This window comes from Copadichromis virginalis, linkage group LG20 (assembly GCF_057382275.1).
Source record: "Copadichromis virginalis isolate Kocher_CV1m ecotype Utaka linkage group LG20, C_Virginalis_male_GT1.1, whole genome shotgun sequence".
NCBI lineage: Eukaryota > Metazoa > Chordata > Actinopteri > Cichliformes > Cichlidae > Copadichromis > Copadichromis virginalis.
Window position 1 is genome coordinate 6458595 of NC_140637.1, and position 24852 is coordinate 6483446.

The 24852-nt window shown below is 41.8% G+C and overlaps 2 protein-coding genes across 5 annotated transcripts in view; both read left to right on the forward strand.

Annotated features, from left to right (window-relative positions):
* Positions 1-11442, forward strand: part of LOC146684163 (forkhead box protein J3-like) — a 68354-nt gene extending 56912 nt beyond the window's left edge. For 2 of the 4 annotated variants that reach the window (XM_085443948.1, XM_085443949.1), the window contains exons 10-13: positions 2247-2348; positions 7044-7316; positions 8031-8159; positions 9619-11442. In XM_085443948.1, the coding sequence (XP_085300074.1) occupies positions 2247-2348; positions 7044-7316; positions 8031-8159; positions 9619-9737 (623 nt within the window). In that variant the 3' untranslated portion in view covers positions 9738-11442. The remainder of the gene's footprint in view (positions 1-2246; positions 2349-7043; positions 7317-8030; positions 8160-9618) is intronic. The other 2 variants (XM_085443950.1, XM_085443951.1) reach the window with 1 other exon arrangement.
* Positions 11443-11504: 62 nt separating this feature from the next.
* On the forward strand, positions 11505-21724 carry pdpn (podoplanin). The gene is made up of 4 exons (XM_085443865.1): positions 11505-13193; positions 19876-20334; positions 20449-20557; positions 21536-21724. Exons 1-4 carry the CDS (start codon positions 12503-12505, stop codon positions 21540-21542), a joined length of 1266 nt encoding a protein of 421 aa, XP_085299991.1. The 5' UTR covers positions 11505-12502; the 3' UTR covers positions 21543-21724.
* Positions 21725-24852: the final 3128 nt, after the last annotated feature.

The following is a 24852-nucleotide window of genomic DNA, read 5'->3' on the forward strand; positions in this document are numbered from 1 at the left end:
ACATGAATGTTCACTAACAAAGCAACACGAGAGTCCCTTTGATTGTAGTTAATTACTCTGGGAGAGAGGTTACAAAGGCACAGATACTCATTGAGGTGAAAGGCAATTCATGTACTTTAAAAAACCCTTATCCTTAATTACCATAATTTGTTTCAAAATCACTGAATTCAGTTAATTCGGAACAAATTTGCTCAGAAACCACAGCTTTATATCCCAGTTTCCATCAACATCTGGGGAAGTTTGTGCAGACACTGCACAGGAGCAGGAACTGCTTATATGATGTGCTTAACATACACAATATAGACCTGACCACTGGTGTTTTACCTTCACAGCCCCCTCATTTAGGATATGGATAACCATAATTCTTTTTAAGATCTATTTCTGGCATTTTAGCCTTTATTGAAAGGGCAGGAAAGCAGGGGGAATGACCTGAAGCACATGGTCTCGGGTGCATTCAGACTCAGCTTCTGCAGCAGCCTTTCGGCATGAGGTCCTGCTCAACCAAGTGAGCTATGCTGGCATTGAGTATAAGCGAAATTCTTCTGGCCTGGTGAACAAGTGGTTATATTACACCAAAAGCAAACCTTCCTCACTATTACCGTTCACATTATGTTTTCCAAGAAACAGAAAACCAGTAATCTCAGCGTCCTCGCAGCAAGAAAGTTCCCCCTGCTGCCCTTGTGCCCTCGGCTTTCACCTACATCCAGAGTCATGCTTGTCAGGTTAGCTGGTGATTTTAAAGTGGCTGTAGGTACGATTGTATGCCTCTGTGTGCAGGGCGTACTCTGTGTCTTAACAGCTGGGGATTAGCTCCAGCGCCCCTTCAACCCTAAATTAGATAAACAGTTAAGAAAGAAATGGATGGCTTGATGCTTTTAGACATGGGGAAACAGGCAGTTAAAGAAATAATAAAGTTGTTTGCTTATCATTTGAAAATGGGTTTAAAATGTAAAACATGTGCAACAGTAAAAGAAAAATAAAATCAAAATATGTTTCTTTTTATCTGGCGTGACTGTGATTAGCAGTGGGGGAGACCACCTTCAGGGTTGAAATGACAAAATTATGAAAATATTGTCCGGTGTTCTTTTCATTCCGATGCCGCTGTAGAAGAGAAGACCTCCTATTACCGAGACTTTCACTTTGAAAGCCCCAATGCTATTTCTCCAGTTTCTCTGCTTTTCTAATTCTCCTGAAAAGACCATACAAAGCTCAAAGTATAGCTTCACATATATAGGCGCACCAAAACACTGATTCAACATTGCGATTTCCAAGGCCACATTGGTGTAACTGCAGTTCACCTAACACATCAGAATGGCACATCTGTGTACGCGGGCATTGGATTTGTATTGTATTCTTTCCTCTATAAGGTGTTTGATTTTTATGAGGCTGAGCTGATACAAACAGGCTTCTCCAAATCTTCACGAGGCTTTTCCTACTCATATTCCCAGTCTTTGTGTGTTTTTTTTCTCTTCGTGTCTCTGCAAGAGAGCTCTCAGGCCAGTGGAAAAGCCTATTTAGACATTATTTATCTAGGTTAGTATTCCCCACAACCAAGCTGAGGATGAATGAAAGCAACCTCTCTGTCTTTGATCCACGGCCTGAGAATGTATTGTTGTTTGGGTTGTGGTGGTGAAGGCGCTGAAAAGAATCTTCTTTCTTTTGCCTCACAAGCAAAGCTATGACTGGATTTTGTTGTCTTTCTTTTTGTGTGTAAACTCATGCCACCTTGTGGCTGTTTGCAGAACAGACAGATCTTTTTAAAGTGAATTAGTTTACCAGTTTGGGATCATCTAACAGTGTTGTGTTCTTCAGTATCACTGCAGATAACCAATGCTGTTTTATATCTGGGAGAAATCTTTTGAAACACGCAATTTAAAGACACCATGTTTGGTTTATTTTGAAAAAATTTTTTATATTTTATCTATTAGATGTTTTAATTCTGAATTTGATTCCTTTTTTATTTTACAATGCGATGCTCCAGGGTAAGAATAGTGCCACCTTGCAAAGTCAGTTCAGAAAAGTTAAAAAAGACATGCATGTTAAATGACATTAATATGGGACATTATTCTGATTCTTACCCTCGTTGCTTCGTGTGAAAATCCTTTGTTTTTTCCAGGTTGTCTTTTGCAACATTTGGAAAAATGTTTCTTTAAAGAGATGTTTGTCTGTGTGTGTGTGTGTGTGTGTGTGTGTGTGTGTGTGTGTGTGTGTGTGTGTGTGTGTGTGTGTGTGTGTGTGTGTGTCAGTCATGTCATCAGACTGGTACCCCAACCTGGACTGGCTGAAGGAGAGCTGCCGCATCGCTACCAGCTACAACTGGGCTGACGTAGACCTCTCCCCATTCCAAGGTAACGCAAACACACAACTGCCATCAGTGTGGACAAATGAAATGAACACTGATAAAGCTGTCTACCGCGGCCCGCCTAAACACGGGGAAAATTGATAAAATGCGTATCATGTCGATCAGCTGCTTTGATTAAACCATTGTGATTCCTCTCTGTGCTTTCATATGCACTCGCCCTGAGGCTCAGTGTTATAATATCCAGTGTGGTAATAGTACTGCCCTAATAAAAGTCATTATCCTGCATCTGAGAGGTTCCCACTCTTATTCTCTCACACACGCACACACACACACACATAGACACACACAAGCTGTCTCGCTCCCTCCCAATTGTATGATGTGAATAATCCAATTAGGCCCCGGCTCAGTAACAGCCTCTTATCACGGTCAGCGCACAAAGCCGGCAACATCCACACGCGATTGATGACGACGGCTGGTCCTGTAGCTCACAGACCGCTGCTGTCTCTCTCTCTCTCTCTCTACTTCTGCAACGCTTGACCTCTCTCACACCGCCGTAATGCCATCCTCTACTCTCTCTGGCTCATCTCCAAACAGCAGGGACCGAGCCTCTTGTCTCTGTCGGCGCCACATACGAGCCATACAAATGTGTTTTTGGGCAAAATATCCGTCTTCACGTTTGAAAAATGGAAGCTTGAGCTTGTCTTATTTTGGAAGCGGTAAATACCAGAGGAGGTGATTTCAGTTCAGCGTCTTCTGCGTTGTTTTAAATGTGAACAGGCATCCCGTCAGAACAAAAGACGGTTTGTAGTTTCAAGGTTTTGAAACTTACGGTGACAGTAAACTGTAGTGAGATTCTTGTGCTGGATGTGTCCTCACGGTGATGGATGATAAATAATTTATTTCTTATTCAACCCGTGATTTGCTGACGGTGGTAAGAAAAAGTTCTGCAGAAGTTGTCTGGGAAAAGTCATGAAGGAGTGCATGTTTTTTTGCTGTAATGTTTAGCATGTAGAGTGACACATATTAAGGAGAAATATCACAAAAAATGATATGTTAACTACAATTTTTGATGCTGCAAATGATATATTTAGAAGGGGGAAAATACAGGGCGGGCCATTTATATGGATACACCGTAATAACATGTGAATGGTTGGTGATATTAAAGTCCTGTTTGTGGCACATTAGTATATGTGAGGGGACAAACTCCTCAAGATGGGTGGTGACCATGGTGGCCATTTAGAAGTCGTCCATCTTGGATACAACTTTTGTTTTTTCAATAGGAAGAGGGCCATGTGACACATCAAACTTATTGGTAATGTCACAAGAAAAACAATGGTGTGCTTGGTTTCAACGTAACTTTATTCTTTCATGAGTTATTTACAAGTTTCTGACCACCTATAAAATGTGTTCAATGTGCTGCCCATTGTGTTGGATTGTCAATGCAACCCTCTTCTCCCACTCTTCACACACTGATAGCAACACCGCAGGAGAAATGCCAGCACAGGCATCCAGTATCCGTAGTTTCAGGTGCTGCACATCTCGTATCTTCACACCATAGACAATTGCCTTTAGATGACCCCAAAGATAAAAGTCTAAGGGGGTCAGATCGGGAGACCTTGGGGGCCATTCAACTGGCCCACGACGACCAATCCACTTTCCAGGAAACTGTTCATCTAGGAATGCTCGGACCTGGCGCCCATAATGTGGTGGTGCACCATCTTGCTGGAAAAACTCAGGGAACGTGCCAGCTTCAGTGCATAAAGAGGGAAACATGATCATGTAGCAATTTCAAATATCCAGTAGCCTTGAGGTTTCCATTGATGAAGAATGGACCCACTATCGTTGTACCCCATATACCACACTAAACCATCACTTTTGTTGTTCCAACAGTCTTGGAGGGATCCATCCAATGTGGGTTAGTGTCAGACCAGTAGCAGTGGTTTTGTTTGTTAACTTCACCATTCACATAAAAGTTTGCCTCATCACTGAACAAAATCTTCTGCGTGAACTGAGGGTCCTGTTCCAATTTTTGTTTTGCCCATTCTGCAAATTCTGTGCGCCGATCTGGGTCATCCTCGTTGAGATGCTGCAGTAGCTGGAGTTTGTAAGGGTGCCATTTGTGAGTAGCTAATATCCGCCGAAGGGATGTTCGACTAATGCCACTCACCAGTGACATGCGGCGAGTGCTACGCTGTGGGCTCTTGCTGAATGAAGCTAGGACAGCCACTGATGTTTCTTCATTAGTGACAGTTTTCTTGCGTCCACATTTTGGCAAATCCAACACTAAACCAGTTTCACGAAACTTAGCAAGCAGTTTGCTAACTGTAGCATGGGAGATGGGTGGTCTAGTAGGGTGTCTTCCATTAAAATCTGCTGCAATGACCCGGTTACTGCGTTCACCAGATATCAACACAATTTCGATCGGCTCCTCACGTGTTAACCTCTTCGACATGTCAATGGCTGTGAACAAAGAGAAACTTGTAAATAACTCATGAAAGAATAAAGTTATGTTGAAACCAAGCACACCATTGTTTTTCTTATGACATTACCAATAAGTTTGATGTGTCACATGGCCCTTTTCCTATTGAAAAAACAAAAGTTGTATCCAAGATGGCCGACTTCTAAATGACCACCATCACCACCCATCTTGAGGAGTTTGCCCCCTCACATATACAAATGTGCCACAAACAGGACTTTAATATCACCAACCATTCCCATGTTATTACGGTGTATCCATCTAAATGGCCCACCCTGTACATTTTGCTCAATATAATTAGCGAGTCTAAAGGAAACTTGTAACTTATTTTGTGGTCAAGAATTTACATCTAATTTTAAAACACTGTTACGATTCTGCAAATACCAAATTTCCTATTTTCAGAATTTAAAATGTCACAATCTACAGTGATGAAACTCGATTGCATTAAATGATGAAGCTACAAGGATGTCTGAGATACTGAAGCAAGAATTATTAAAGAATTGACATTTTGTACGCAGTTAAATCAGCTGATGAAACTATTAAAAATACATTTGTATTTTTTCCCAGCAGTGACTTAGTGGTGTCCACACCTTTAAATCATAGACTCATTAATATCCTCCCATAAGCATCCACATGTATTTATTTATCAGTGTTTTAGTCCACATAAATATTAAATAATGTATTTGGTGAATAAATCAAAGGCTTCTGACACAGTTGTAAAAATGTACTTCTAAAGCTTTTAAGGCTTAAGGGGAACAGTATCATAGCCGGTATACACTGATCAGGTCTAACTTTATGACCTTCGCTACCCACATGCATCAGTGAGCTTTGGCCACCAATGACCCTGTCGCTGGTTCACCTTGGACCCCTTTGATAGATACTGACCACTGCAGACCAGGAACACTCCACAAGAGCTGCAGTGTTGGAGAAAATCTGACGCATGTCAAACTCACTCAAATCCTTACATGTGCCCATTTTTCCTTCTAACACATCAACTTTGAGGACAAAATGTTCACTTGCTCCCTGATATCTCCCACCCACTAACAGTGGGTTAGTGATGATGAAGAAAGAATGAGTGTAACCTCCCCTGTCAGTGGTGTATATGGTAAATGGCCTGTATTTGTATAGCGCTTTACTTAGTCCCTATGGACCCCAAAACACTTTACACTACATTCAGTCATCCACCCATTCACACACACATTCACACACTTGTGATGGCAAGCTACATTGTAGCCACAGCTGCCCTGGGGCACACTTACAGAGGGTTAGGGACACTTGTACCACCAGGCCCTCTGACCACCACCAGTAGGCAACAGGTGAAGTGTCTTGCCCAAGGACCCAACGACCGAGACTGTCGGAGCCGGGGCTCGTACCAGCACCCTTCCGATTACAAGACGAACTGCCAACTCTTGAGCCACAATCGCCCTATATGAAAGGTGTGATCACCCCTGCAAGATCAATTTCTTGTGCATCTCTACCGACGCTTCTTCTTCTTCTTTTGGATTACTCCATAGAAGTCCCGTTATGAACCCTGTACCTGTGCCTCTGTGATGATCCGGTGTGTCAGGCTGGAAATCCTTTGACTTTTTTTTTATTCATGCAAAATTTGAAAACGCATGCTGTGATTTTTTTTTTTTCCTGCAGGTGCGACTACAATTGAGCCTGTATGTTCATTCTATAAACATATTCCTAATTTATTAGATAAAACACCAAGGGAATTACACTACATCACAAAAAAATACAATTTACTCGATTTGATAAGCACTGATGCATGCCTGATGTTTAAAATTATTCATTAGTCAATCACCACCCACTTAGAGGATGTCGGGTATTTCTTGGCAGTGGAAGTGCTGCTAAGAAGAAAGCATCTATTAGAGAACAGCAACGTTTGGTCTGCTTTTTCAGTAAAGTAGTGAAGGAAGTGAAATTTTTGTACCCACAGAAATGAGAGACTCATTTTTGCCGTGTTTAAAAAAAATCACAGAAACCAGTGCTGGCCTTGCATCCTTTATATTTAGCATATTGATTTAATTTAATAATAGGTTTTCTCTTATATCGCTTCTTTTTCTGTTTTTTCTTTGTTTGTTTTTTTCCTGTCTGGCAGAACAAGCTGAACAAATGCAAATTAACAACTCGTGCATTAATTTACCTGTAAAAAAACAAATCAAAACAATAAAATAAAGTACATGAAACGATGTCACATCTTGAAGCAGTAAAAGCTCTGGTGCGTGGCAGTCACAGCACTTTGCTTCCTCTCTCTGTCAGGTCTGAAGGAGAGCATGCGACAGGCGGAGCTCAGCAACTGGTCTCTTGATGCTGCCCAGATGGCTGACCTGTGTTCCTCCATTAACCAATTCTTCATGGCGACGGGGGTCATCCCCCCTCAGGGCGCCACCCACCCACAACCTCAGGTCCAACATCCAGCGCCGCCGTCTGCTCCTCAGCACCCGGCTCAGCCGCACGGGGCCATGCATCCAAAGCCCAGCCATCACAATCAGCATGGGCAACACAACCCACATAATCAACACATCAGCACAGGTCAGTCTGCCGGGCCAAGGATCCTGTACTATAAGGATAGCAGTATATTAGATTGTTGCATCTGGGACCAGAGGCTGAGATTTCTGCTAGTAACCAGCTTAGACCTGGAAAGTCAGCTGCTTTATATGTGCACAGGGCTTTACACACATGCACACATGGCAGCATCGTACTCTGGACTGCTGTTCTGTTATTTAATTATTAACACCGCAGTATCCTGTTAAAAAAAACAAACATTACAATAAAATGCTGTTATTTATTTTTATCTGATGACTCCACTCATGTGTCAGAAGAAAAGAAAAGCGTGAAAAAGAAAGTATGTTAACTTAAAATAACATATGGAACCCCAAAAAACTCTCCATTAGCAAAATAATGGTTCCTGCTGTTAGTTGACGGGATGGAGGCAGGAGCTCAGCTGACTGCCAGTCTCTCCGCTCGCTGTGTCATTGTTGGCTCGTTGTCTATTTACAGCAAAATTATGGAGTCTGTCAGTTTAATGGCAACTGAAGTAAAGATATGAAGATGGGGGAATATTTCACCAGAGGGAAATCCACTGAGTGGCAGCAGAATCTATTGGATTTCTCTGGCTTAGCATAAAACGACAATAAAATTGTGTGCGCCCATGATAACAGCTTGTGTTCTGCAAAGATGAGTAGTGTGAAAGCCGGGATACTAATCTGACAGTTAGTCATTGCCCTTTTGTCTATTCTCCCACAGGGAACATGTACATGGACTCGAGACAAAACCTTTCTTCTCTGATGGGCCCACCAGGATATCCTCACATGCCTCCCATGAGCAACACTGCTCCCACCATGACAGGTGACTCTCCCATCGCTCTCTTAACAGGTCAGGAGGAGCCTGGAGAAATACATGGTGTATATGGAGGCTTACACAGAGGCTGTGTGTGTGTGTGTGTGTGTGTGTGTGTGTGTGTGTGTGTGTGTGTGTGTGTGAGCAAGAGAGAGATAGAGATTTTTGGCAATAGCACACTTTAAACTGGATAACACACTTCTGATTGATTAAATAGGGAAGCTTGAACTAAAGTTAAATGTTGTATTTCTCTTCATAAAGTTAGGAGATAGAATTAAAAATCCGCCAATCACAGATCAGCAACTCAACACAACCTGCTGAAGTTTAAACTGAGCACCAGAAATGGAGGCGAACGGTGATTTAGGTGACTTTGGATGTGGCGTGGTTGTCGATGAGGATCTCCTGATCTTTTTGGATGTTCCCATGAAACCATCTTGAGAGTTTACAGAGGATGGTCTGAAAAAGAAAAAAATATCCAGTGAGCTCTGTCTATCCCTTGGTCACACCAGAGGTCAGAGGAGAATGGTCCGACTGCTTCAAGCTGATAGGAAGGCAACAGTAACTTAATTAACCACTCGGTACAACCAAGTTTTCCATCTCTGAGGGCGCAGCAAGAGATGACCACAGCAGTTCCCACTCCTATACGTCCTACAATGAGTTTTTTTCTGGAACAGTTGGATGGTCAAAATCGATCCATCCTGCCTTGTATCAGTGGTAGGGGCTGGTGGTGATGGAGTGCATTAGTGTTCAGGATATTTTATTGGCATACTTTGTGAATCTTAGCAACAAGTGAGCATTATTTTATCACCATAGTCTTCCTAACTGATTTCTTGAATGCGACCATGAGCTCACTGTACTTAAACGGATGTGCAGCTGCAGGATTTGAAGCAACTGTATGATGCTGTCTTGTCACTTTGGACCAGAATCTATGAGGAATGTTTTCAGCACCTTGTTGAGTCCATGCCATAAAGAATTAAGCCAGCTCTGAAGGCAGAAGGTGGTCTAACCGAGTACTAATGAAGTGAACCAGTAGAAAAACTAGTATAAATTTTCTTTAATTCCCCAGAAAATGATCCATTTGTAGCTCAGAATATTGTTGTGAAGGCACTTAATGCAGCACAGTGCTGCCACATACTGAAGTATCTCGTCATAAAGTTGCATCAACACCTCTCTGATACATTAATTTTATAATTTTCTTAAGATACACTGAGCGTTTTTATAGTATCCAATATGCATTTTAGTTTCAAAGTAACCATTAAAATTCATTGCAGTGACTCACTAATATGAGTCACCATGTCATGATCACCTGTTATTTAGGGCACTTTAAGACGTGGTGTAATGTGCTGACAGTATATTTCTCTGTTTTTGACTTTTTCTTGTTTTTCCTATATTTTAGCTGTGTTTTAGACACTTTTAGTTTCAGCTGTTCTTTGTCCTACTCACATATTTAAAAAGAAATAATTCAGATGTAATTATCATCTTCTTATACATCCAGGTCATCACAGCCAGCTGAGCCAGCAACAACACACGCTGCCTCCGGGACACTTTCAGGTGAGGCGCATGCTCGCTGCCGACGACATCCAGGATGATTTTGACTGGGACTCCATCGTCTAGACTGAGCCGTCAGTCAAAGGGAGCGACGAAGGAAAAGACTTGAAATTAATAAGGAGATGCAGGCAAAGTGTGATGATAGTGACATAAGGTACGAAACTGACTGACCTGCTCCTTTCACCTGTGTAACAAAACAGAAGACAATCCAACAGAAAACAAGATGGGAAGTGATTTTTCTAAACACGCTGGCCTTTTTTTTTCTGATAAAAGTGGTCTATTAAATCTAAAGACAATCATGGAAAAATGGAGATGGGACAGACTGAGACTGTGTCGAACGAAGCCAAGACATAAACACGTTTCGTCCAAAGCGACAACGCTCCGAATTGTCTCTCGTTGTGTCCCCGTTGTGCCAACAGGGTTGCAAGTCGCCAAAGTGTTGTCAGTTCTTCTTTGAATTGCTTTCTTTCTCTTAAATGTGCATCCCGCTGCAGCTCGTGTCCCGTGATCTACAACGTTTCCCAGCCTGTGACTGGAATGAACAAAAAAGATGTCCTCTCCCCAAACTGTCTTAAGAAAACCATCAAATTTGTTTTATTTTTTGCACACACTGAGCAAATCCAGACATTTCATCCTTTCTTCACTGTAGCATTGCTTTGCTCGTTGTTACTTTACATATGTGGTGAGAAGGATAATAGTTTGGGGACAAAATTAAGGACGTTTCAACCTAAATCAAGAGTCGGGGCACCACCTGCTGGTTAAAACAGGTATTTTTAGCTTCTATCCATCTATCACAAATTGTTCCTCCTCTATCTTTTTTCTGTCATACAGGACACTAGCTGTAAATTTCTTCTGCCTATTTTATCGCAAACTTGTCATCAGTATGCGCTTTCAACAGCAGGTTAGTGTGTCATGTTCTCAGGGTGTTATGTCCACATATGTCTTCACACCTCTGCCCTTTACATCTCCTAAATGTGAGGTTAACTGTGTGTCGTGTTGTGCTGTCAGTGTTCAAATCCTGTTGGCTAAATGTTAGCGTTGCCCAGGACTCTGGTCAAATGGATAAAAGTCTTCATTTGTCAGCTGTAATAAGCTGAGTAACAGAATGAGCCTTTTAGTAGAGCCAATATACGTCACTGATCAAAAAGAAAATCAGACCGTCGCGTGACTCAGCATTAACTTATATAGTTTTCAGAGATAAAACTGAAGGGGAGGCAAAAGCGCACATCATTTATGACCCTGCGGATCAGCTCGGTCTTGATTTCTAACATGCCTCATTTGGGAAAAGGCAAGCAGTTTTTTGCACAGCAACAAGTTTGATAGCATCTAGACTAAAATAAATGATAACCGGGAACATTTTAATGCTTTGTCTAAGTAAAGATCAAACAAGATGCTCAACATCATTTGTTTTGTTTTGCTTTTGTTGTTAATGTTAATTTTGTGTATGTACAGGTGTGTGTATAGTCCTCTCCAGTTTCCTTTAGCTTTATATGGCTCAAAAAAAAGAAAAGAAAGAAAACACACATGGGAAACAAGTGAATTTCATTGTATTCACACTTTAAGGTCTCCTATTTTCCACGGTGAAATATTAGACCTTAAAGTGCTTTTTTTTCTTCTTTTTTTTCCTCTTTTGGAAGATCTCAGTGATTGTTCAGGTGGTCTAAACAAGGTAATGTTTAAAAAAAAACACAAAAAACAAGATAAATACTCTTTATTATTGCCATTAAATGCTGTATTACCGTGACCAGCATATATATATATATATATATATATATATATATATATATATATATATATATATATATATATATATATATATATATATATATAGATATATATATATCTTGTATGTCTGCGTGTAATTGTCCTTGTAAATAACAGTATGTCACTTCTCTGTTTGCCCTGGAAAAATGCAGACTGAAAAAAAAAAAAAAGGAAATGGCAAATGGAGATGGGTATTTTGTTATTTCTCTTCCAGGAGAAACATTATGTACATAGCTTGAGTATAATGTAAATAGGTGATTTAAAGAGGGAAAAAAAAACGTTGGCATTTTTGTGTGTCATAAGTAACCTGTGTATGTATGGCGGTTCAGCGGTTCAAATCTGTTTTAGTGTTTATTAAAATGTCATTGACCATTTTTACTGCAATAACCTTGCATCTGCTACTGTTATTTTATCAGCTGTTTGCATGTTTGAAATCTTGAAATAATGCTGTGTGCATGTTGCTGTGCTGTGCAGGAAGATGTGACAGTGGCTTCTGAGTTTTTAGTTTGAGCCTATTTGTGCTGTTTTGGCCCTCGCGGCTTGTTGTCCAACAGGTGTCAGCCTAGCGCCGGGCGACCGTTTGTTTGCCCTCCTCTGCATGTAAACTAGGCAGACCACCCATGCTTGCCTGCGACACACCGTCACACAGTGTTCTAACTGTATTTATGGCCTCTTTTCATTGGAAAGCGGTCCAGAAAGCGCTCTTTCCTCCCGCTGTCTATCAGCCACCCATGTACACTGCCACTTTCTTTATAAATAGAGCAAAACTGATGTTTTAGAAGATCAGCACAAATGAATTCCAGGTGTTTGCTCATATTTACTTAAATCCTGTTAAATATTTGACAGGTAGTATCTAGTCAATCCAAAGATTTGGCTCCTAACTCCTGTAATTAAGGATTATTTGAAACAACCCAAACCTTTGTTTACATCTCTTCCATTCATTCATGTGGAAAGTTTGTTGCTTTAGCTTTCTAATTGTAAAAGACAGCCGGTTGCAGTTTAGTGTGCCTGTCTTGTCTAGATAAATAAGTGTGTATTTATCTGTATCACCTAGTGCATGTGTTGGCATGTGTGAGTGTGTGCATGCTGCTGATATCGCAGGGTTTGCAAACAGGAGTACTGCTGGCTGTGGACCAAGAGGAGGTTTACATGGGGCTGGGCCACGAGGGCTCAAACCACCTTACTGCCCCTATCCAGACACCCTCCTCCCAATCCAACCTGCCCCTTGCTCCTCAGCCCGCCCAGCCCACCGCCACCACAACCAGTACCAGCACCCCTCCTCCACTCTCAGCCACTCACATGCACCCTCTTTTCTCTCTCCTTCCTGCCGTGTGCCATTCCTCCCTCTCTCTCTCTCTCTCTCTCTGCACTCACCCAAAGTGGCCAGATCTCTCCTCTCTTTCTCTTGTCCTGTCTGCATCCCTCCACCACTCTTTCTTTCTCTTCCTCCACGCCGACCAGCCCGAGTCTGTTCACATTCACCTCCACAAGTTGAAAGGATCTCAACCCACCGCTTTCCCAAACTTCCTCCGGCCAAAGACTTTATTTTCATTCTTGACCTTTTTTGGATCCCTCAACATTTTACTACCGTAGACGCCGGTTGGTGTGTGTTAGGTCTCCGGTGTTGTGCCCCTGGGGACGTCTCTGTGGGTTTTGACTGGCGAGAAGAGCGGAGAAGAGTTTTTTTTGACACAATGAAAGTTCAGCTGCTGCTCCTGTCGGCCCTTGTTGGCCTTTTGTGCGCCTTCACAAGTGCAAGTAAGTGAACTCTCAGCTATCACCATCCTACTGTTAGCACACTATGTCCTCTCCCTCTGCCTCCATGTGCCCTCACCACACTTCTCTTTGTCTGCTTTAATCCCTGCCGATTGAACAATAACACTTTGCAGGCTGGATTCATAAGGGGGGAAATGGTCCAGGTTTCATTTGTATTCATTAATAAGTTAATGCGATTGTTTGTTTACACGCAAATACACAAGTGTTAAACACTTAAATAACTAACACTTTTTTTGTGTAATATCTAAGAATATTTCTTCTAGCATCTGCGGTTAATCCACCAAACTTGGCCAAAGATCAGTGATTGGAAAAGCGAAGGTGTTAATTTAACAAAGAGGGATCAGCTCATATGAATGCTCCGTGTTCATTTTAACAAATTACCTCATCCTGCTTTGCTGTATTTTTCCCTCGCTGTCACTGTTGTCTCCTTTTTTCTTTTTTTCTTTTTTTTTGCAAGCATGGGGGGAAAAAATATATGATGTAATAGCAAGAAGCTCTGGTGCCTCGTGTCTGTAGTTTTCTTGGCACAGCCAAAAGAGAAGAAAGCAATATCCTTTGGAAGCGTCCCAAAAACTGTGGTCATGTGCAGGGGGGGGGGGGCTGTAAACTGTAACATACACCGTACATATTTATCCGAAAGCCTATCCTGTGTTTCCTCTCGTTTTACTCCTGATTCTCCTATTTCTCTCTTGCTGCACTTGATTTTGTTTTCTCCTTTTTCCCTCTGTTTTTCTTCTCCCCCCTTCATCTGTGCTTTGTCTCCAGTCGCTCTCACAGCATGTATCATTTAACTTTCTGTCTTTCTTTGCCTTGCTTTCTTCTTTTGCCTTGACCAGCCACTCTCTGCCCAGTAGTTGTGGCTAAAGCCCGAGGAAAGTGCAGGGCAGGGCAGGGCCGTTTTGTGTCTATGTGGGTGTATTAATAGTGGGAGGCTCTATATTTAAGAGGGTCATATGGATGAGAGAGGAGCAAGAGACGTGATGAACTTTGAGAGCTGCCCCACCCTCTTTTACCCGTGTGTTGTTAGCATGTACAGCACACCAGCCCTTGGCATTTACCCATCTTTGGTGGGGTTGCAAACTTTACCACTTAAAATAACCCCTTCCTTCTCCACCCCCCAACCACCACCGTCTCTTAACAGCCCTTCAGCTTTCTCAAGCTCTCTCTCGTCCAGGTTCATGAGTGTAACCCTCAGATTTGGGGGAACACAGGATGCACAAAAAGCGATGGGTCTATTGTTACACGACAAGCTTTTCCTGGTCTGTGTGTCTCTCCCGTTTTATGGCGGGGTTTGCTTTTTTAACTGAGGAAGAAACTGCTGAAGTTTTCAGAAAGTCTTCCCTGTTCTTGTTAAGAATACAAAGGAAATCAGTCATTCCCCACTCATACCTCACAAATGGAGCCTTTCTAACTCCCATCTCCATCCTGTACAATCATCCACCACCGCCCTCTCGCTGCTACTCCCCCCGCCCCTCCCCTCGTCTCCTTCTTATGAGTTTTGTCTGCAGTTGCTTGGCCAGTAACATCCCATTCACATCTGGCCGCCAAAGGAAGAGGTTAATGCCCTTTGTCCGAGCCCGCTTGAAGAAATGACCCAAATGTTGCGCTCCTGTTCCAAGTATGAGACACACGCGCGTAAGGAAAGACCACGAGGTCCGAGGACTTCTCACACCAACTGAATCTAATTAGGAGAAGAAAAAATGTAAAAAAAAAAAAATGTAAAAATAAATAAATAAATAAATAAAATACTTCCATACTTCCAAAAATTTCCCTAAGGAGAAAGATTCATCTGTTTAAGGAAAGGGGAGGTGGAGACTGTTTTATCCCAGACCAAGCCCTTATCCTGACGAAACTGAGACAGTAGCAGCTCCAAAAAGATTAGAAAAAACACCAAGATTTATGTGCATATCCTCAACAAGTAAAAAGGCACAAATGCCAGCCTTGCACTTCCTCTGTGAGACATGGAAAACATGAGAAAGGAAATGCAAGCCTGGATGTTCAGCATGATAATGCACCGTAACTTGTTTATTTGTGTTCCCTTCGTTTAACATCACGCCTGTTCCGGTTCATTGTGCTGTGGCAATGTAGTGAGAAACTGTAATGCCCGAGATTAAAGGCCAACTTGATGTAGTGCCAATTTCTGCCCCTGGTGATAGAGTCCAGATGGGACCTGCTGCATGTCTTTTTTATCTGAGTTAGAGTGGGAGGAGAAAAACACGAGTGGCTATAAAATGAATGTGGACACACATTCAACGCACATTGTGTTGCATCTGCGATAAGGCCGGCTGAGAATATTCCACTCTTGCTTCAAAAAGTCCTCAGCGTGCACTGCATGGCACGGCCCGGTGTTTTTAGAGATGACTCCCACTAGTTTCGCAGGGGAGTGTACGTCATGTGACATCTCATGTTGGTGTGGTGAGATGGGGAGGGCGTCTGTATCGCTCACACTTTACTCCCTAAACACCACGAAAAACATTCCTGAGATTCGAAGATGAACACACTCCCTCACATCTCGTGCACTGATCTTTTCTGTCTACATAAGGGGGCTTCAGTGACAGCTAATTGTGATAATAATGAATGGAAGCCTGTACTCCCACCTTTGCTGTCTCTGGCTGTATATTATTGTGTCCCTCCATCACTCTTTTGTTTTTTCGCTTTAATTTATATCAGAAAGGAGTGAACTTCCCCCCTCCATTTCTTTCTCACCTCATTTTGCCCAATTCCTTTACAGCTTTTCACTCAGCCCTTTTCTTCACCTCGCCCTCCCTGTCCTGTTTTTTATTTTCTGCGTCACTTACAGTTTTTTAGGGGAAATTGTGGGAACAAAATATCATGGTGGACCAAAATAATTTATTAAGCTTATGTTTTACTAAGTAATAATTGTGTTTATTTTTTTTTTTACTCTAAGTTAACCCTGTAATGCACAAGTTCACATACATGCACACAAACATGAATGAAGGTTTTCGGGGCGCTGGATGATGTTTCAAGCATGCTTGACATGAAAACCGATGCAATGATGAAGAAGGTTTGAAAAGAAAAGAAAACTGCTTCCAAAAAAAGTTTAGTTATTTAATGAAAACTAACTGGAGTTATTTTTTTTTTTACCTTAAAATTTAAATTATATATAGATTGAATAAATATCCTTAGTGTAACTCTTTGTCAGTTTGGTAAAATTTGTTATTACAGCTTGCCTGATGAGGGGCTGATGGAGGTGTTTTTCGAGGGTTTGGATGTTTACAAGACTGTGAGTCAACTGCTTAAAGTAATACCTATAATGATTTGCAGAAACTCTGCCACTGGCATATGCCCTCCACGCAACAATAAAAACCGACTAAAACTGACCCTGAAAGTAATAAAAACGAAACTAAAGGTAAACATGTTCAGAATGATAAACACTGAACTGAAATAAGAAGAGCAGCTCTGGAAACTAACTGAAACGTAACTAAATTAAAAAGGAAAAAAAAAAGTCAAAATTAAATCAAACACTGAAACTCGCGAGAAAAAGCAAAGCATCCAACTTTGCAGTCATCGACTGAGTCAGACTAAAACTAGTTGTAGAAACTGTAGCAGCGTCAGGCTTCCTGTTCTAGGTCTGTCCATTTGCCCACTGAGGATGAACACAAGCTCACCTATGTGTTGCACACACGCAATACATCTTGCTATAAGCGGACACACCATGTTCACAGTGAAATCAAGCACTCTAGACGGGACACGGGGTGCTCCCTGGCGTCTCACTTTTGAAACATGCCATTCCCTCAAAGCTCCCCCTCCACCCTTGCTGCTTTCTCTCCCCCCTTCTCTTTCTCTCCAAGGATTCAGCCTTCTCAGCGGTTTCATCAGCAACAAACCTATCCTCAGGGAGTCTGGTTTATGAAGACGACGATAGTGAAGAAGTAGATTAAAAGGAGAGGAGGGGGGAGTGTATGTAAGCCGTTAAAAGTCACTGTGTTACTCACTAATGCAGCTGCATTAACCCAGAAGGGCTAGCACGGTGGGGAGGAAATACTACTCAGAGCTAATTGTGGGAACTGTACACATAATGAAACAATTGGTAGTGGAGAATGAGGGAGTGATTACACGTAGCACAGAGCCACGCTCAGTGGAGCACAGACCATTTTATCATCGCTTACAGACGTTCCAAACAAACAGTCTGAGTCGCCATTAGTAAACCCCCTTCTCAATAGTCTTCCTCAGTGGGAACAAATGTTTTGTTATATTTACCCCCGCCTGTTGCTAATGAACACACCAGGCAGCACAGTGCTGCACCGGTTGGTAGACTAACCCCAGCCATTCAAGAGTTATTTTTACCCTGGGTAAAGCATTCTCTATTATTTCAGGTATTTAGAAGAACTGGACAAAAACGGAGCTGGAGAGAGCATGATGTCAGGAGCTAAGTTTGGAAGACTCGCACAGAAGCTCATTTTTGCTCTCTGCAGTAAGGAGGCTTTGTGCGATGAATAGCTTTTAATCGGGGTTTTTTTTTCCAAAGAAAAAGGCGCAACTTCAGGCCAGCAGCTTGTCAGTGGAAAGTTAGGCGCAGACTGTAATTTTGGTGCCACGCTGAAATCTACCTCCTTAATTTTGAAACGGTGCTGTCCAGGCTAGAGTTTCATTTGTGGCTGGGAGGATGTTGAACGTGGGGAGATGGAGCTCTGGTTATTGGTGGGAAATGATCATGTTGAGCCCAGGCCGGCTCGTGGTCCAGACCCTCATGAAAGAGGCAAAATAAACGCTAAATACATGTTTTTTACAGATGGGACAAAATAAGAGACTACCATGACACAGATGGTCTTCTGAGCTCTGACAAAGTGCGTTTTAGATATTAAACATCAGTCAAGAAAACATATGAAACTACAGAAATACAAATGAACTCAGATGTTTTAAACTGCATATCGTCTTCTTTTTTTTAACCTTTTCAAAGAAACTTTCATGCTTTCTCCCTGTGACCCCACCCTCCTGTGACTGCACGGATTAAGTGTCTGATGGTTAACAAGCCTGCCTGCGCTCTGCTTACACATGCGGCAGTGGCTCCCTCCACAGGAAATAAGTCAGAGCATGTGGCATGCAAGTTCGCAAACACGAGGCCCTGAAGACCGGATAGAGGGATGGGGAGGGGGAACAGAGGGAGGATGCATATTATATGAAGTCAATGGGTGGGGTGTGCATGCTGATACAGTGCTGATGATGGGAGAACCGGTATGAGACAGACGAGGAGTGTGAGAAGGGGGAAAGGTCAAGTAATGACATCATGTTGTGAGTGAAGCGTCTAAACATTAACGCTGTTTATTTTTCACATTTTCACCCATCCCCACAGACTGAGGCAGATCTATTGTCCATTTATTTACTGGTATTGTTATAAACTTCGCATTTTGACTCACAACGATAAAGTTCGTCATTGTCTTAGACCGGGTATTTTTTTTCTTTTTTTTAGCTAACAATGATAAAGTGAAAGGCTACAGATAGGACGATTGAACTGAAACATTGCTGAATTATGTCAAACAAGAATTTGGTTGAAACGACAATGGCCTTTCAAACTTCCACGGCATGAACATGCCAATCAACTGTGCTCTGAAGTTACAAAGAAAACAGAGCTTAAACAAACAACATTTAATGTCCACTTTTACTTGAGCTATCATCTTGCTGAGTGTTGGATATGTACTAATGCACAGGTTAATGATGAAGGTATTATAACATAGATACCGATATGTCGGTATTTGCATTTATAATCGGCCAGTAAATGAAAGCAAGTGACATGAGAAACACCCTTCAAACATGAGTGTTGATGTTGCACGGTTTGTCCATCAGAGGGCATGCCTCAACTTCCCTTTTGCGCCCCATGTTTGGTGCGCACAACCAGCTGATCCACGCAGAGCCTGTCAGAGCGTAAACGAGTAATTTACTCAACTTGCTGAAACTGTAAAACAAGATTATTTTTCAACTGAATTGTGATATTATCTTAGTAAGCACTCTTAAATAACTGCAGATAATACATGTTAGGGAAACCTGCTTATGTTTTGTGTGTGTCTTCTCAAAGAAAGAAATATTGACTGGAGTTTTTAAATGATCAAATATCAATATCAGTCTCAAAAATGTGTCAGGGTTCTTTTAAGTGCACGATCACGGTTTTAAAATCACCCGTCCTGAATATTTAATGCTAGGGTCCATCAGGCTAATACTCAGTGTTAACAAAAGCCAGATGTTTATCTGTTAGTATTCAAAGCGACATCTGTAACATGTCGTTTTTCATCACTGAAAAGTTCGTGATCAGGTGGAATTGCATTAGCAGTACAACCCCAGTACCTGGGTGCATTTTACCTAGCTGCACCAAAAACATCCTTTCTTGTTTTTCAAACTTGAACTTACTTTTAACTTAACTGGAAAAAGATATAAATAAAAAAAGAAATTAAAAAAAACCAAAATAAATTATAATTTGATGAGTTTTGAATACTGGGAGATTTTCACAGTTAAATTAAAGAAATCAGCAGAGACATCGATATCACAGGGAGAAAGCCAAAAATGACCCATCGAGAAAGCACTCTGTGATAGTGAAAAAACAAATTTTGATAGATGGAAACCTGTGACCTGGGAAGCTTGGGTTAAACAGCTTTCTGCCTTGAATGTTTGGCCTGTTTTTGATCTTATATTTCTTATTTCCTCCCCCCAGATCCAATTACAGACCCTACAGAACTTCACAATTCATCTGTGGTCATTACAGAAGGAGAAACCACACCTGGTGTTGCTCTAGAGGCTAATCCTACCACTGTTGTCACCAGTCATCCTCCATCTGTACCAACTACGGCCCATTTCGAAATTACAACACACGTTTTCAATGACCATACGAGTGTGCCTGTGCCTACAACTGAAGCCCTAGTCACTGAAACAGAAGCTCCCAATACACCTACCCAATACGCTGAATATACGTCTGAGGAGACCACATCGTCCACTGAGCAAGTACTCAGTGAGTCCCAAACAGACGACCTCACTGAGACAATGGGCCCTACTGGGACAGTGATCCCTGCTGACACAGAGGGCACTGCTGAGAGAGTGGGCCCTGTTGGGACAGAAACCACTGACCTGATCATTGAGGACACAGAAGGTGAGGAAAGTGTGGGAGAAAGGAGAGGTCAGTTTGAATAGATATAATGGTGACACTTAATAAGTCTAACATACACTTAATAACCATTGCTGTTTAAATATATTAACTATGGATCTAAATGCACTAACTCTCATCTAACAGAGGCCCTGAGCTCTGGACAGATTGTGGGCATTGTAGTCGGCGCCCTGCTGGCAGTGGCCGTCATCACAGCAGTGGTGATTGTTGTCTTGAAGAGGATGGGCGAATACTCGTAAGTAACTCACTACCGCATGTACATAAGCACAAAGATTAAATCCATGGCAGTGTTACATAGATGTTGGGCACTGAGTCATCACTGAACCATCCAAGAATGAAGTCACATAGGAAAGAAAAGGTGACTACGAATTCTCCCAAACCAGCATTTCAATCAAAATTGTTCCTGAGCACATGTGAACACAGACGTTCCTTCCTGAAAGTAGATCAAGTCCATATGAAGTGACAGTTTTCTGTCCCCTGTGAACATATGATGATAATTACTGCTAATAATGATGGCGAATTTTTGTGTCACAGGTCTGCAAGGAACAAAAAGCCTGGCAGAAAGCAGAGTGTTATGGTCTTTGTAAAGTTTTCTATTTTACCCCTTCAGCTAATCATTTTAACCCCTCACACACCTATTTACAGCCATCTTTTTCCCAAGAGCTACTGACAAGGCTCCATAGTTGTTCCTCTGTCTGCTGACATAGAGTCCCATGCTTCTAGGTGGAAAATCCAGCATTCATGGTGACAAGTGGCCTTAAAATGAGCTTGTTTATTGACTTAGTATCGGTCTACATGGCCCATGGCCGTCAGCTAGAGGGGTTTTGTGTTAACAACTTGATTTGATCCCTAGAAACACAGGGGCTTTGTACATTAGAAACAGGGTTGCTAACCAGAGCAATCGCCATCTGTTTGTTTTTTTAATAAGTTAACCAATAATCAGATTTTCTTTAGTTATTGTACCGTTTGAAATAAAAAAAAACACAAAAAAACTTTTTCACAGAAATTGAAAATTGTGTATTTTTTTTAACTCCATTCAACTTTTGAAGCTGCGTAATCTATGAATTATGCATAAAACCCAGCTTTGTTCACCATCTAATTTTACTTAACAAGTCCCCCGATGAATTAACTTTAAAATAATATAAACCCTAACTGCCAATCATATAAAAAAATCTTTTCCATCTCTGACCGGATCTCTCTTTGTATCCCACAGACCTTGAGGAAAAAGCCTACAAAGCAGCGGGACCGTGCGAAGTTCTGGAAATTCTGAACTACTGAACTGTGACGTCATTTCTGATTATTAAAAACAAGCACGCGATGCCAGAACTAAGCAAACCTAACCAGCTCTCTGGACTGTGTTAACAAAAGCGAGGGGCGAGGGGCACGGGGTGGGGAGGGTGGGGGGTTTATTTTTTTAATGTATATATTGCATGTATGTGACACAAGAGGGGTACATGAGCCAAAATCCTCACCTGCCCCTGCAAACTTCCTGATCCCGAGGAGCTGTTAAAGAGAACAAAACAAGGTGACAACAGGATGTCAGGAAGAATTTCAGGCTTTTCAAATGCATTTTGTAGAAAAAAGACAAGACAGGGGTAAGTCCTCCACATAAGCGATTTAGTGACTGACTTAGATTAATACCAAGAAAGAAAAATGACATAAAAATTAGAAATACTTACAAATCAAAGACATAAGGAGGCTGGGATTAGGAAAGAAAACAAGAAATACTGTTGCCAATTTTGCTGGATGTATATACAGTGCTAGACAAAGACTATACTGCATTCAGTTACTCTCATATGTTGCACTCGCATAGGCTAGGCATTTAATATTATGGAATATGCAGTACACTATGTACAGGCAGCCTTAGGCTATTGTTGTGGCTAAAGCACCCACGAGCACCGGTATAGAGTATGCTGTCATGCAGCCCCTAATAGGTTGGCCAACTGGATGAAGCTTCTGGCCCTGGTGAGCTCTGAGGGTCATCAGACACGAAAAGACACCCCTCGTTTGCAAGAGTAACGTGACATTCTGCCCAGTTTAACACTTACATATAAAAACCTAATACATATCTGTGAAATTTAGCAGAAGGGTTTGTGCCACTGTCTCTGGTATTCTCTAGCTAGCTAAGATGATTTTTTTTATTTTTTTTTTGGAAGTGCATTAAAAATGTGAATTGAATGTACTTTTAAACTGATACCCATTCCAAAACAAACAACTTGGCCCGTTAGCTTATAAAGGCTCGCACATTTGGTTACCAGACATAGCAGTGACATTGTCTTGACAGTGCTTCTGTTAATACCAGAACAGCCATCCAGTCTTTTCAGTTGACCTGACCCTAGATCACATGCATAGGATGACAATTTATAATTGCACTTTGTTTTAGTGCAAAGTGTTTGGCAGTTATGCCTTTTTTTTTTTTTTTTTTGCAAGAGTGTGTCACATGGATGTACAAATAATGACGTCTCGGCTTACCCCTGCTTGCTTTAAAAACGTATTTAATATGTGCACTGAATGAGTGGTGTAATATTTAATGAACAAGCTTCAGACACTGCAAATGTTTGCAACGATACATGTCCCTCGTCCCACCCACCCCTTCTGCTTTGCTGCATATTATCACTTCTGAGTCTTTAATTTGTGCCGTCTGATTCGTTCAAAACGTTTATTTAATTGCAGTGCTTTTGGTCATACTGTTTCAATAAAAACAATTTAAAACACAGTATTTTTTTGTACTAAATTATTCTCTAAAAGCTGCCCTTTGTCTTTGGAAAATATCTCTTTTCTGTTTATTGTCCCGTTCGGATCCTATCAGTTGCAGATGATCATATAGATGGCTTGGAAACGCCTCCGAGTGAATTTACTCTTTATCAGAGCTTTATCCACTCTTAACTTGGAAAAATACTTGCGACAGTTAAAATCACATGACACTTATTTTCTGTTTCCACATTCAAAATGCCAACGTTATTAACGACCCTCCCCGGGGGCAGTGTCCAACTGCCCACTGTGATTGGCCCGTTTAAGTAATGCTTCAGATTTTCAAAAAGAAAAAAGAAAAAAACAGCCCCTATTAGCAAGCACACAAACAGAACCAAATATGGAGTACCATATGGCCTTGAATCATTGGGTCTGTTGAGCCCTCTGACAGTTAGGTGTGTTTTTTTGTGCCGTGTTGCGGGGCTTTTCATACGGTGCTGTTAAGCTGGGGCAAGGCTCCAACATTAGGCTGTGAGCCGCACAGAGATGCTCTGTCTCTGGCAACCTCTCCTCCGTGTGGTTTTAGGCAGCGGCCCAACACCCACCACCCCAGCCTCTGCCCCAACGGCTACTTCATAACTCTCTTTAGCTCACTCTCTTGCCTCAGACTTCTGGGAACAATGGAGTCTTTTGAGAAGGGCAAATGGAGACCCTATGGGCTGTGGCTGTGAAGCTGCTCTCTTCTTCAGCAAGGGAGAATTCTGTACATCGCTACAAGGTGGAGTCACTTCCTGGGTGGGCCCCTGCCCTGATCATGTGCACTCACACACACAGAAAGAAATAACAGAGATCTAAATCACCAACTTTGTGCCGATGAACACATGTTAGAAGCATTATAACAGTCATCCAGCAGCAGAATGTCTCAGGGAAGGCAGCTGTTAAGATCACCAATCAAAGTGTGTCATTTACAGAGAGAGTCCAACTCAAAGTCATCATGACGCATGGTTGAAGCAGCACACGCAGGTCTGTGTATCATCCGACTGTTTGTATGGCGTGCAGGCATAAATGTGAGCTTTGTGTTTGTGTGGGCACACTGCGTGCGTCTGGACTGTACAGGTTTCATATATTAACCAAATCCAAGTAATGTGGTCATCAGGTTTTAGTCACTACAAAAAGTCCCCTACAAAAAGATGAACAGAATCAACATTTTGGGATTCACTTATCTAAGTAGTTAAATAACACAGCACGCCACACAGAAAGACACGGAAAAGGAAGGGAACTAATAAAAGTGTTTAGGTAACATTAATGAGATTTGACAGCTCTTTTTTAAATATAAAACACTGTTAACGTATAACAGTTGTTTTTTTTTTTAAAAAGATGTCACTATACTGTTTATAATTGCGGGCAGCATGGTGGTTAGCACGCTTGCCTTGCAGCAAAAAAGGTCCTGGGTTCAACTCCACCATCTACCTGGGGCCTTTCTGTGGGGAGTTTGCATGTTCTCCCCATGTCCGGGTGGCTTCCTCCCACAGTCCAAAGACGTGAGTGTGAGCGGTTGTTGTCTCTCTGTATTAGCCTCTCACAGCTGGGATAGTCTCCAGCCCCCTGCTACCCTGAATTGGATAAGAGGAAGAAAATAGATGTTTATAATTGGTACTTACATGATACAGTCTTGCAGTAAAATGTGTTGTGGTAATGGTGCACAGGTTTCAGTTATCCTTACTGACCACTAAATTTTTACCAGTAGTTAGTTGAACTGGTTGGCTTGTGACCTACCTCTTGCCAAATGTCAGCTGAAACATGAGCATACTCTCAGATAAGTGCCTGTGCATCTGCAGT

What these genes read in the sequence shown, in the direction of transcription:
- pdpn (XM_085443865.1), top strand. Translation starts at nt 12,503, where the DNA reads ATGTGTGAGTGTGTGCATGCTGCTGATATCGCAGGGTTTGCAAACAGG. An exon ending in GTGCGCCTTCACAAGTGCAA is followed by an intron (nt 13,194 to 19,875) that starts GTAAGTGAACTC and finishes TCCTCCCCCCAG; the next exon opens with ATCCAATTACAGACCCTACA. An exon ending in AAGTGTGGGAGAAAGGAGAG is followed by an intron (nt 20,335 to 20,448) that starts GTCAGTTTGAAT and finishes CTCATCTAACAG; the next exon opens with AGGCCCTGAGCTCTGGACAG.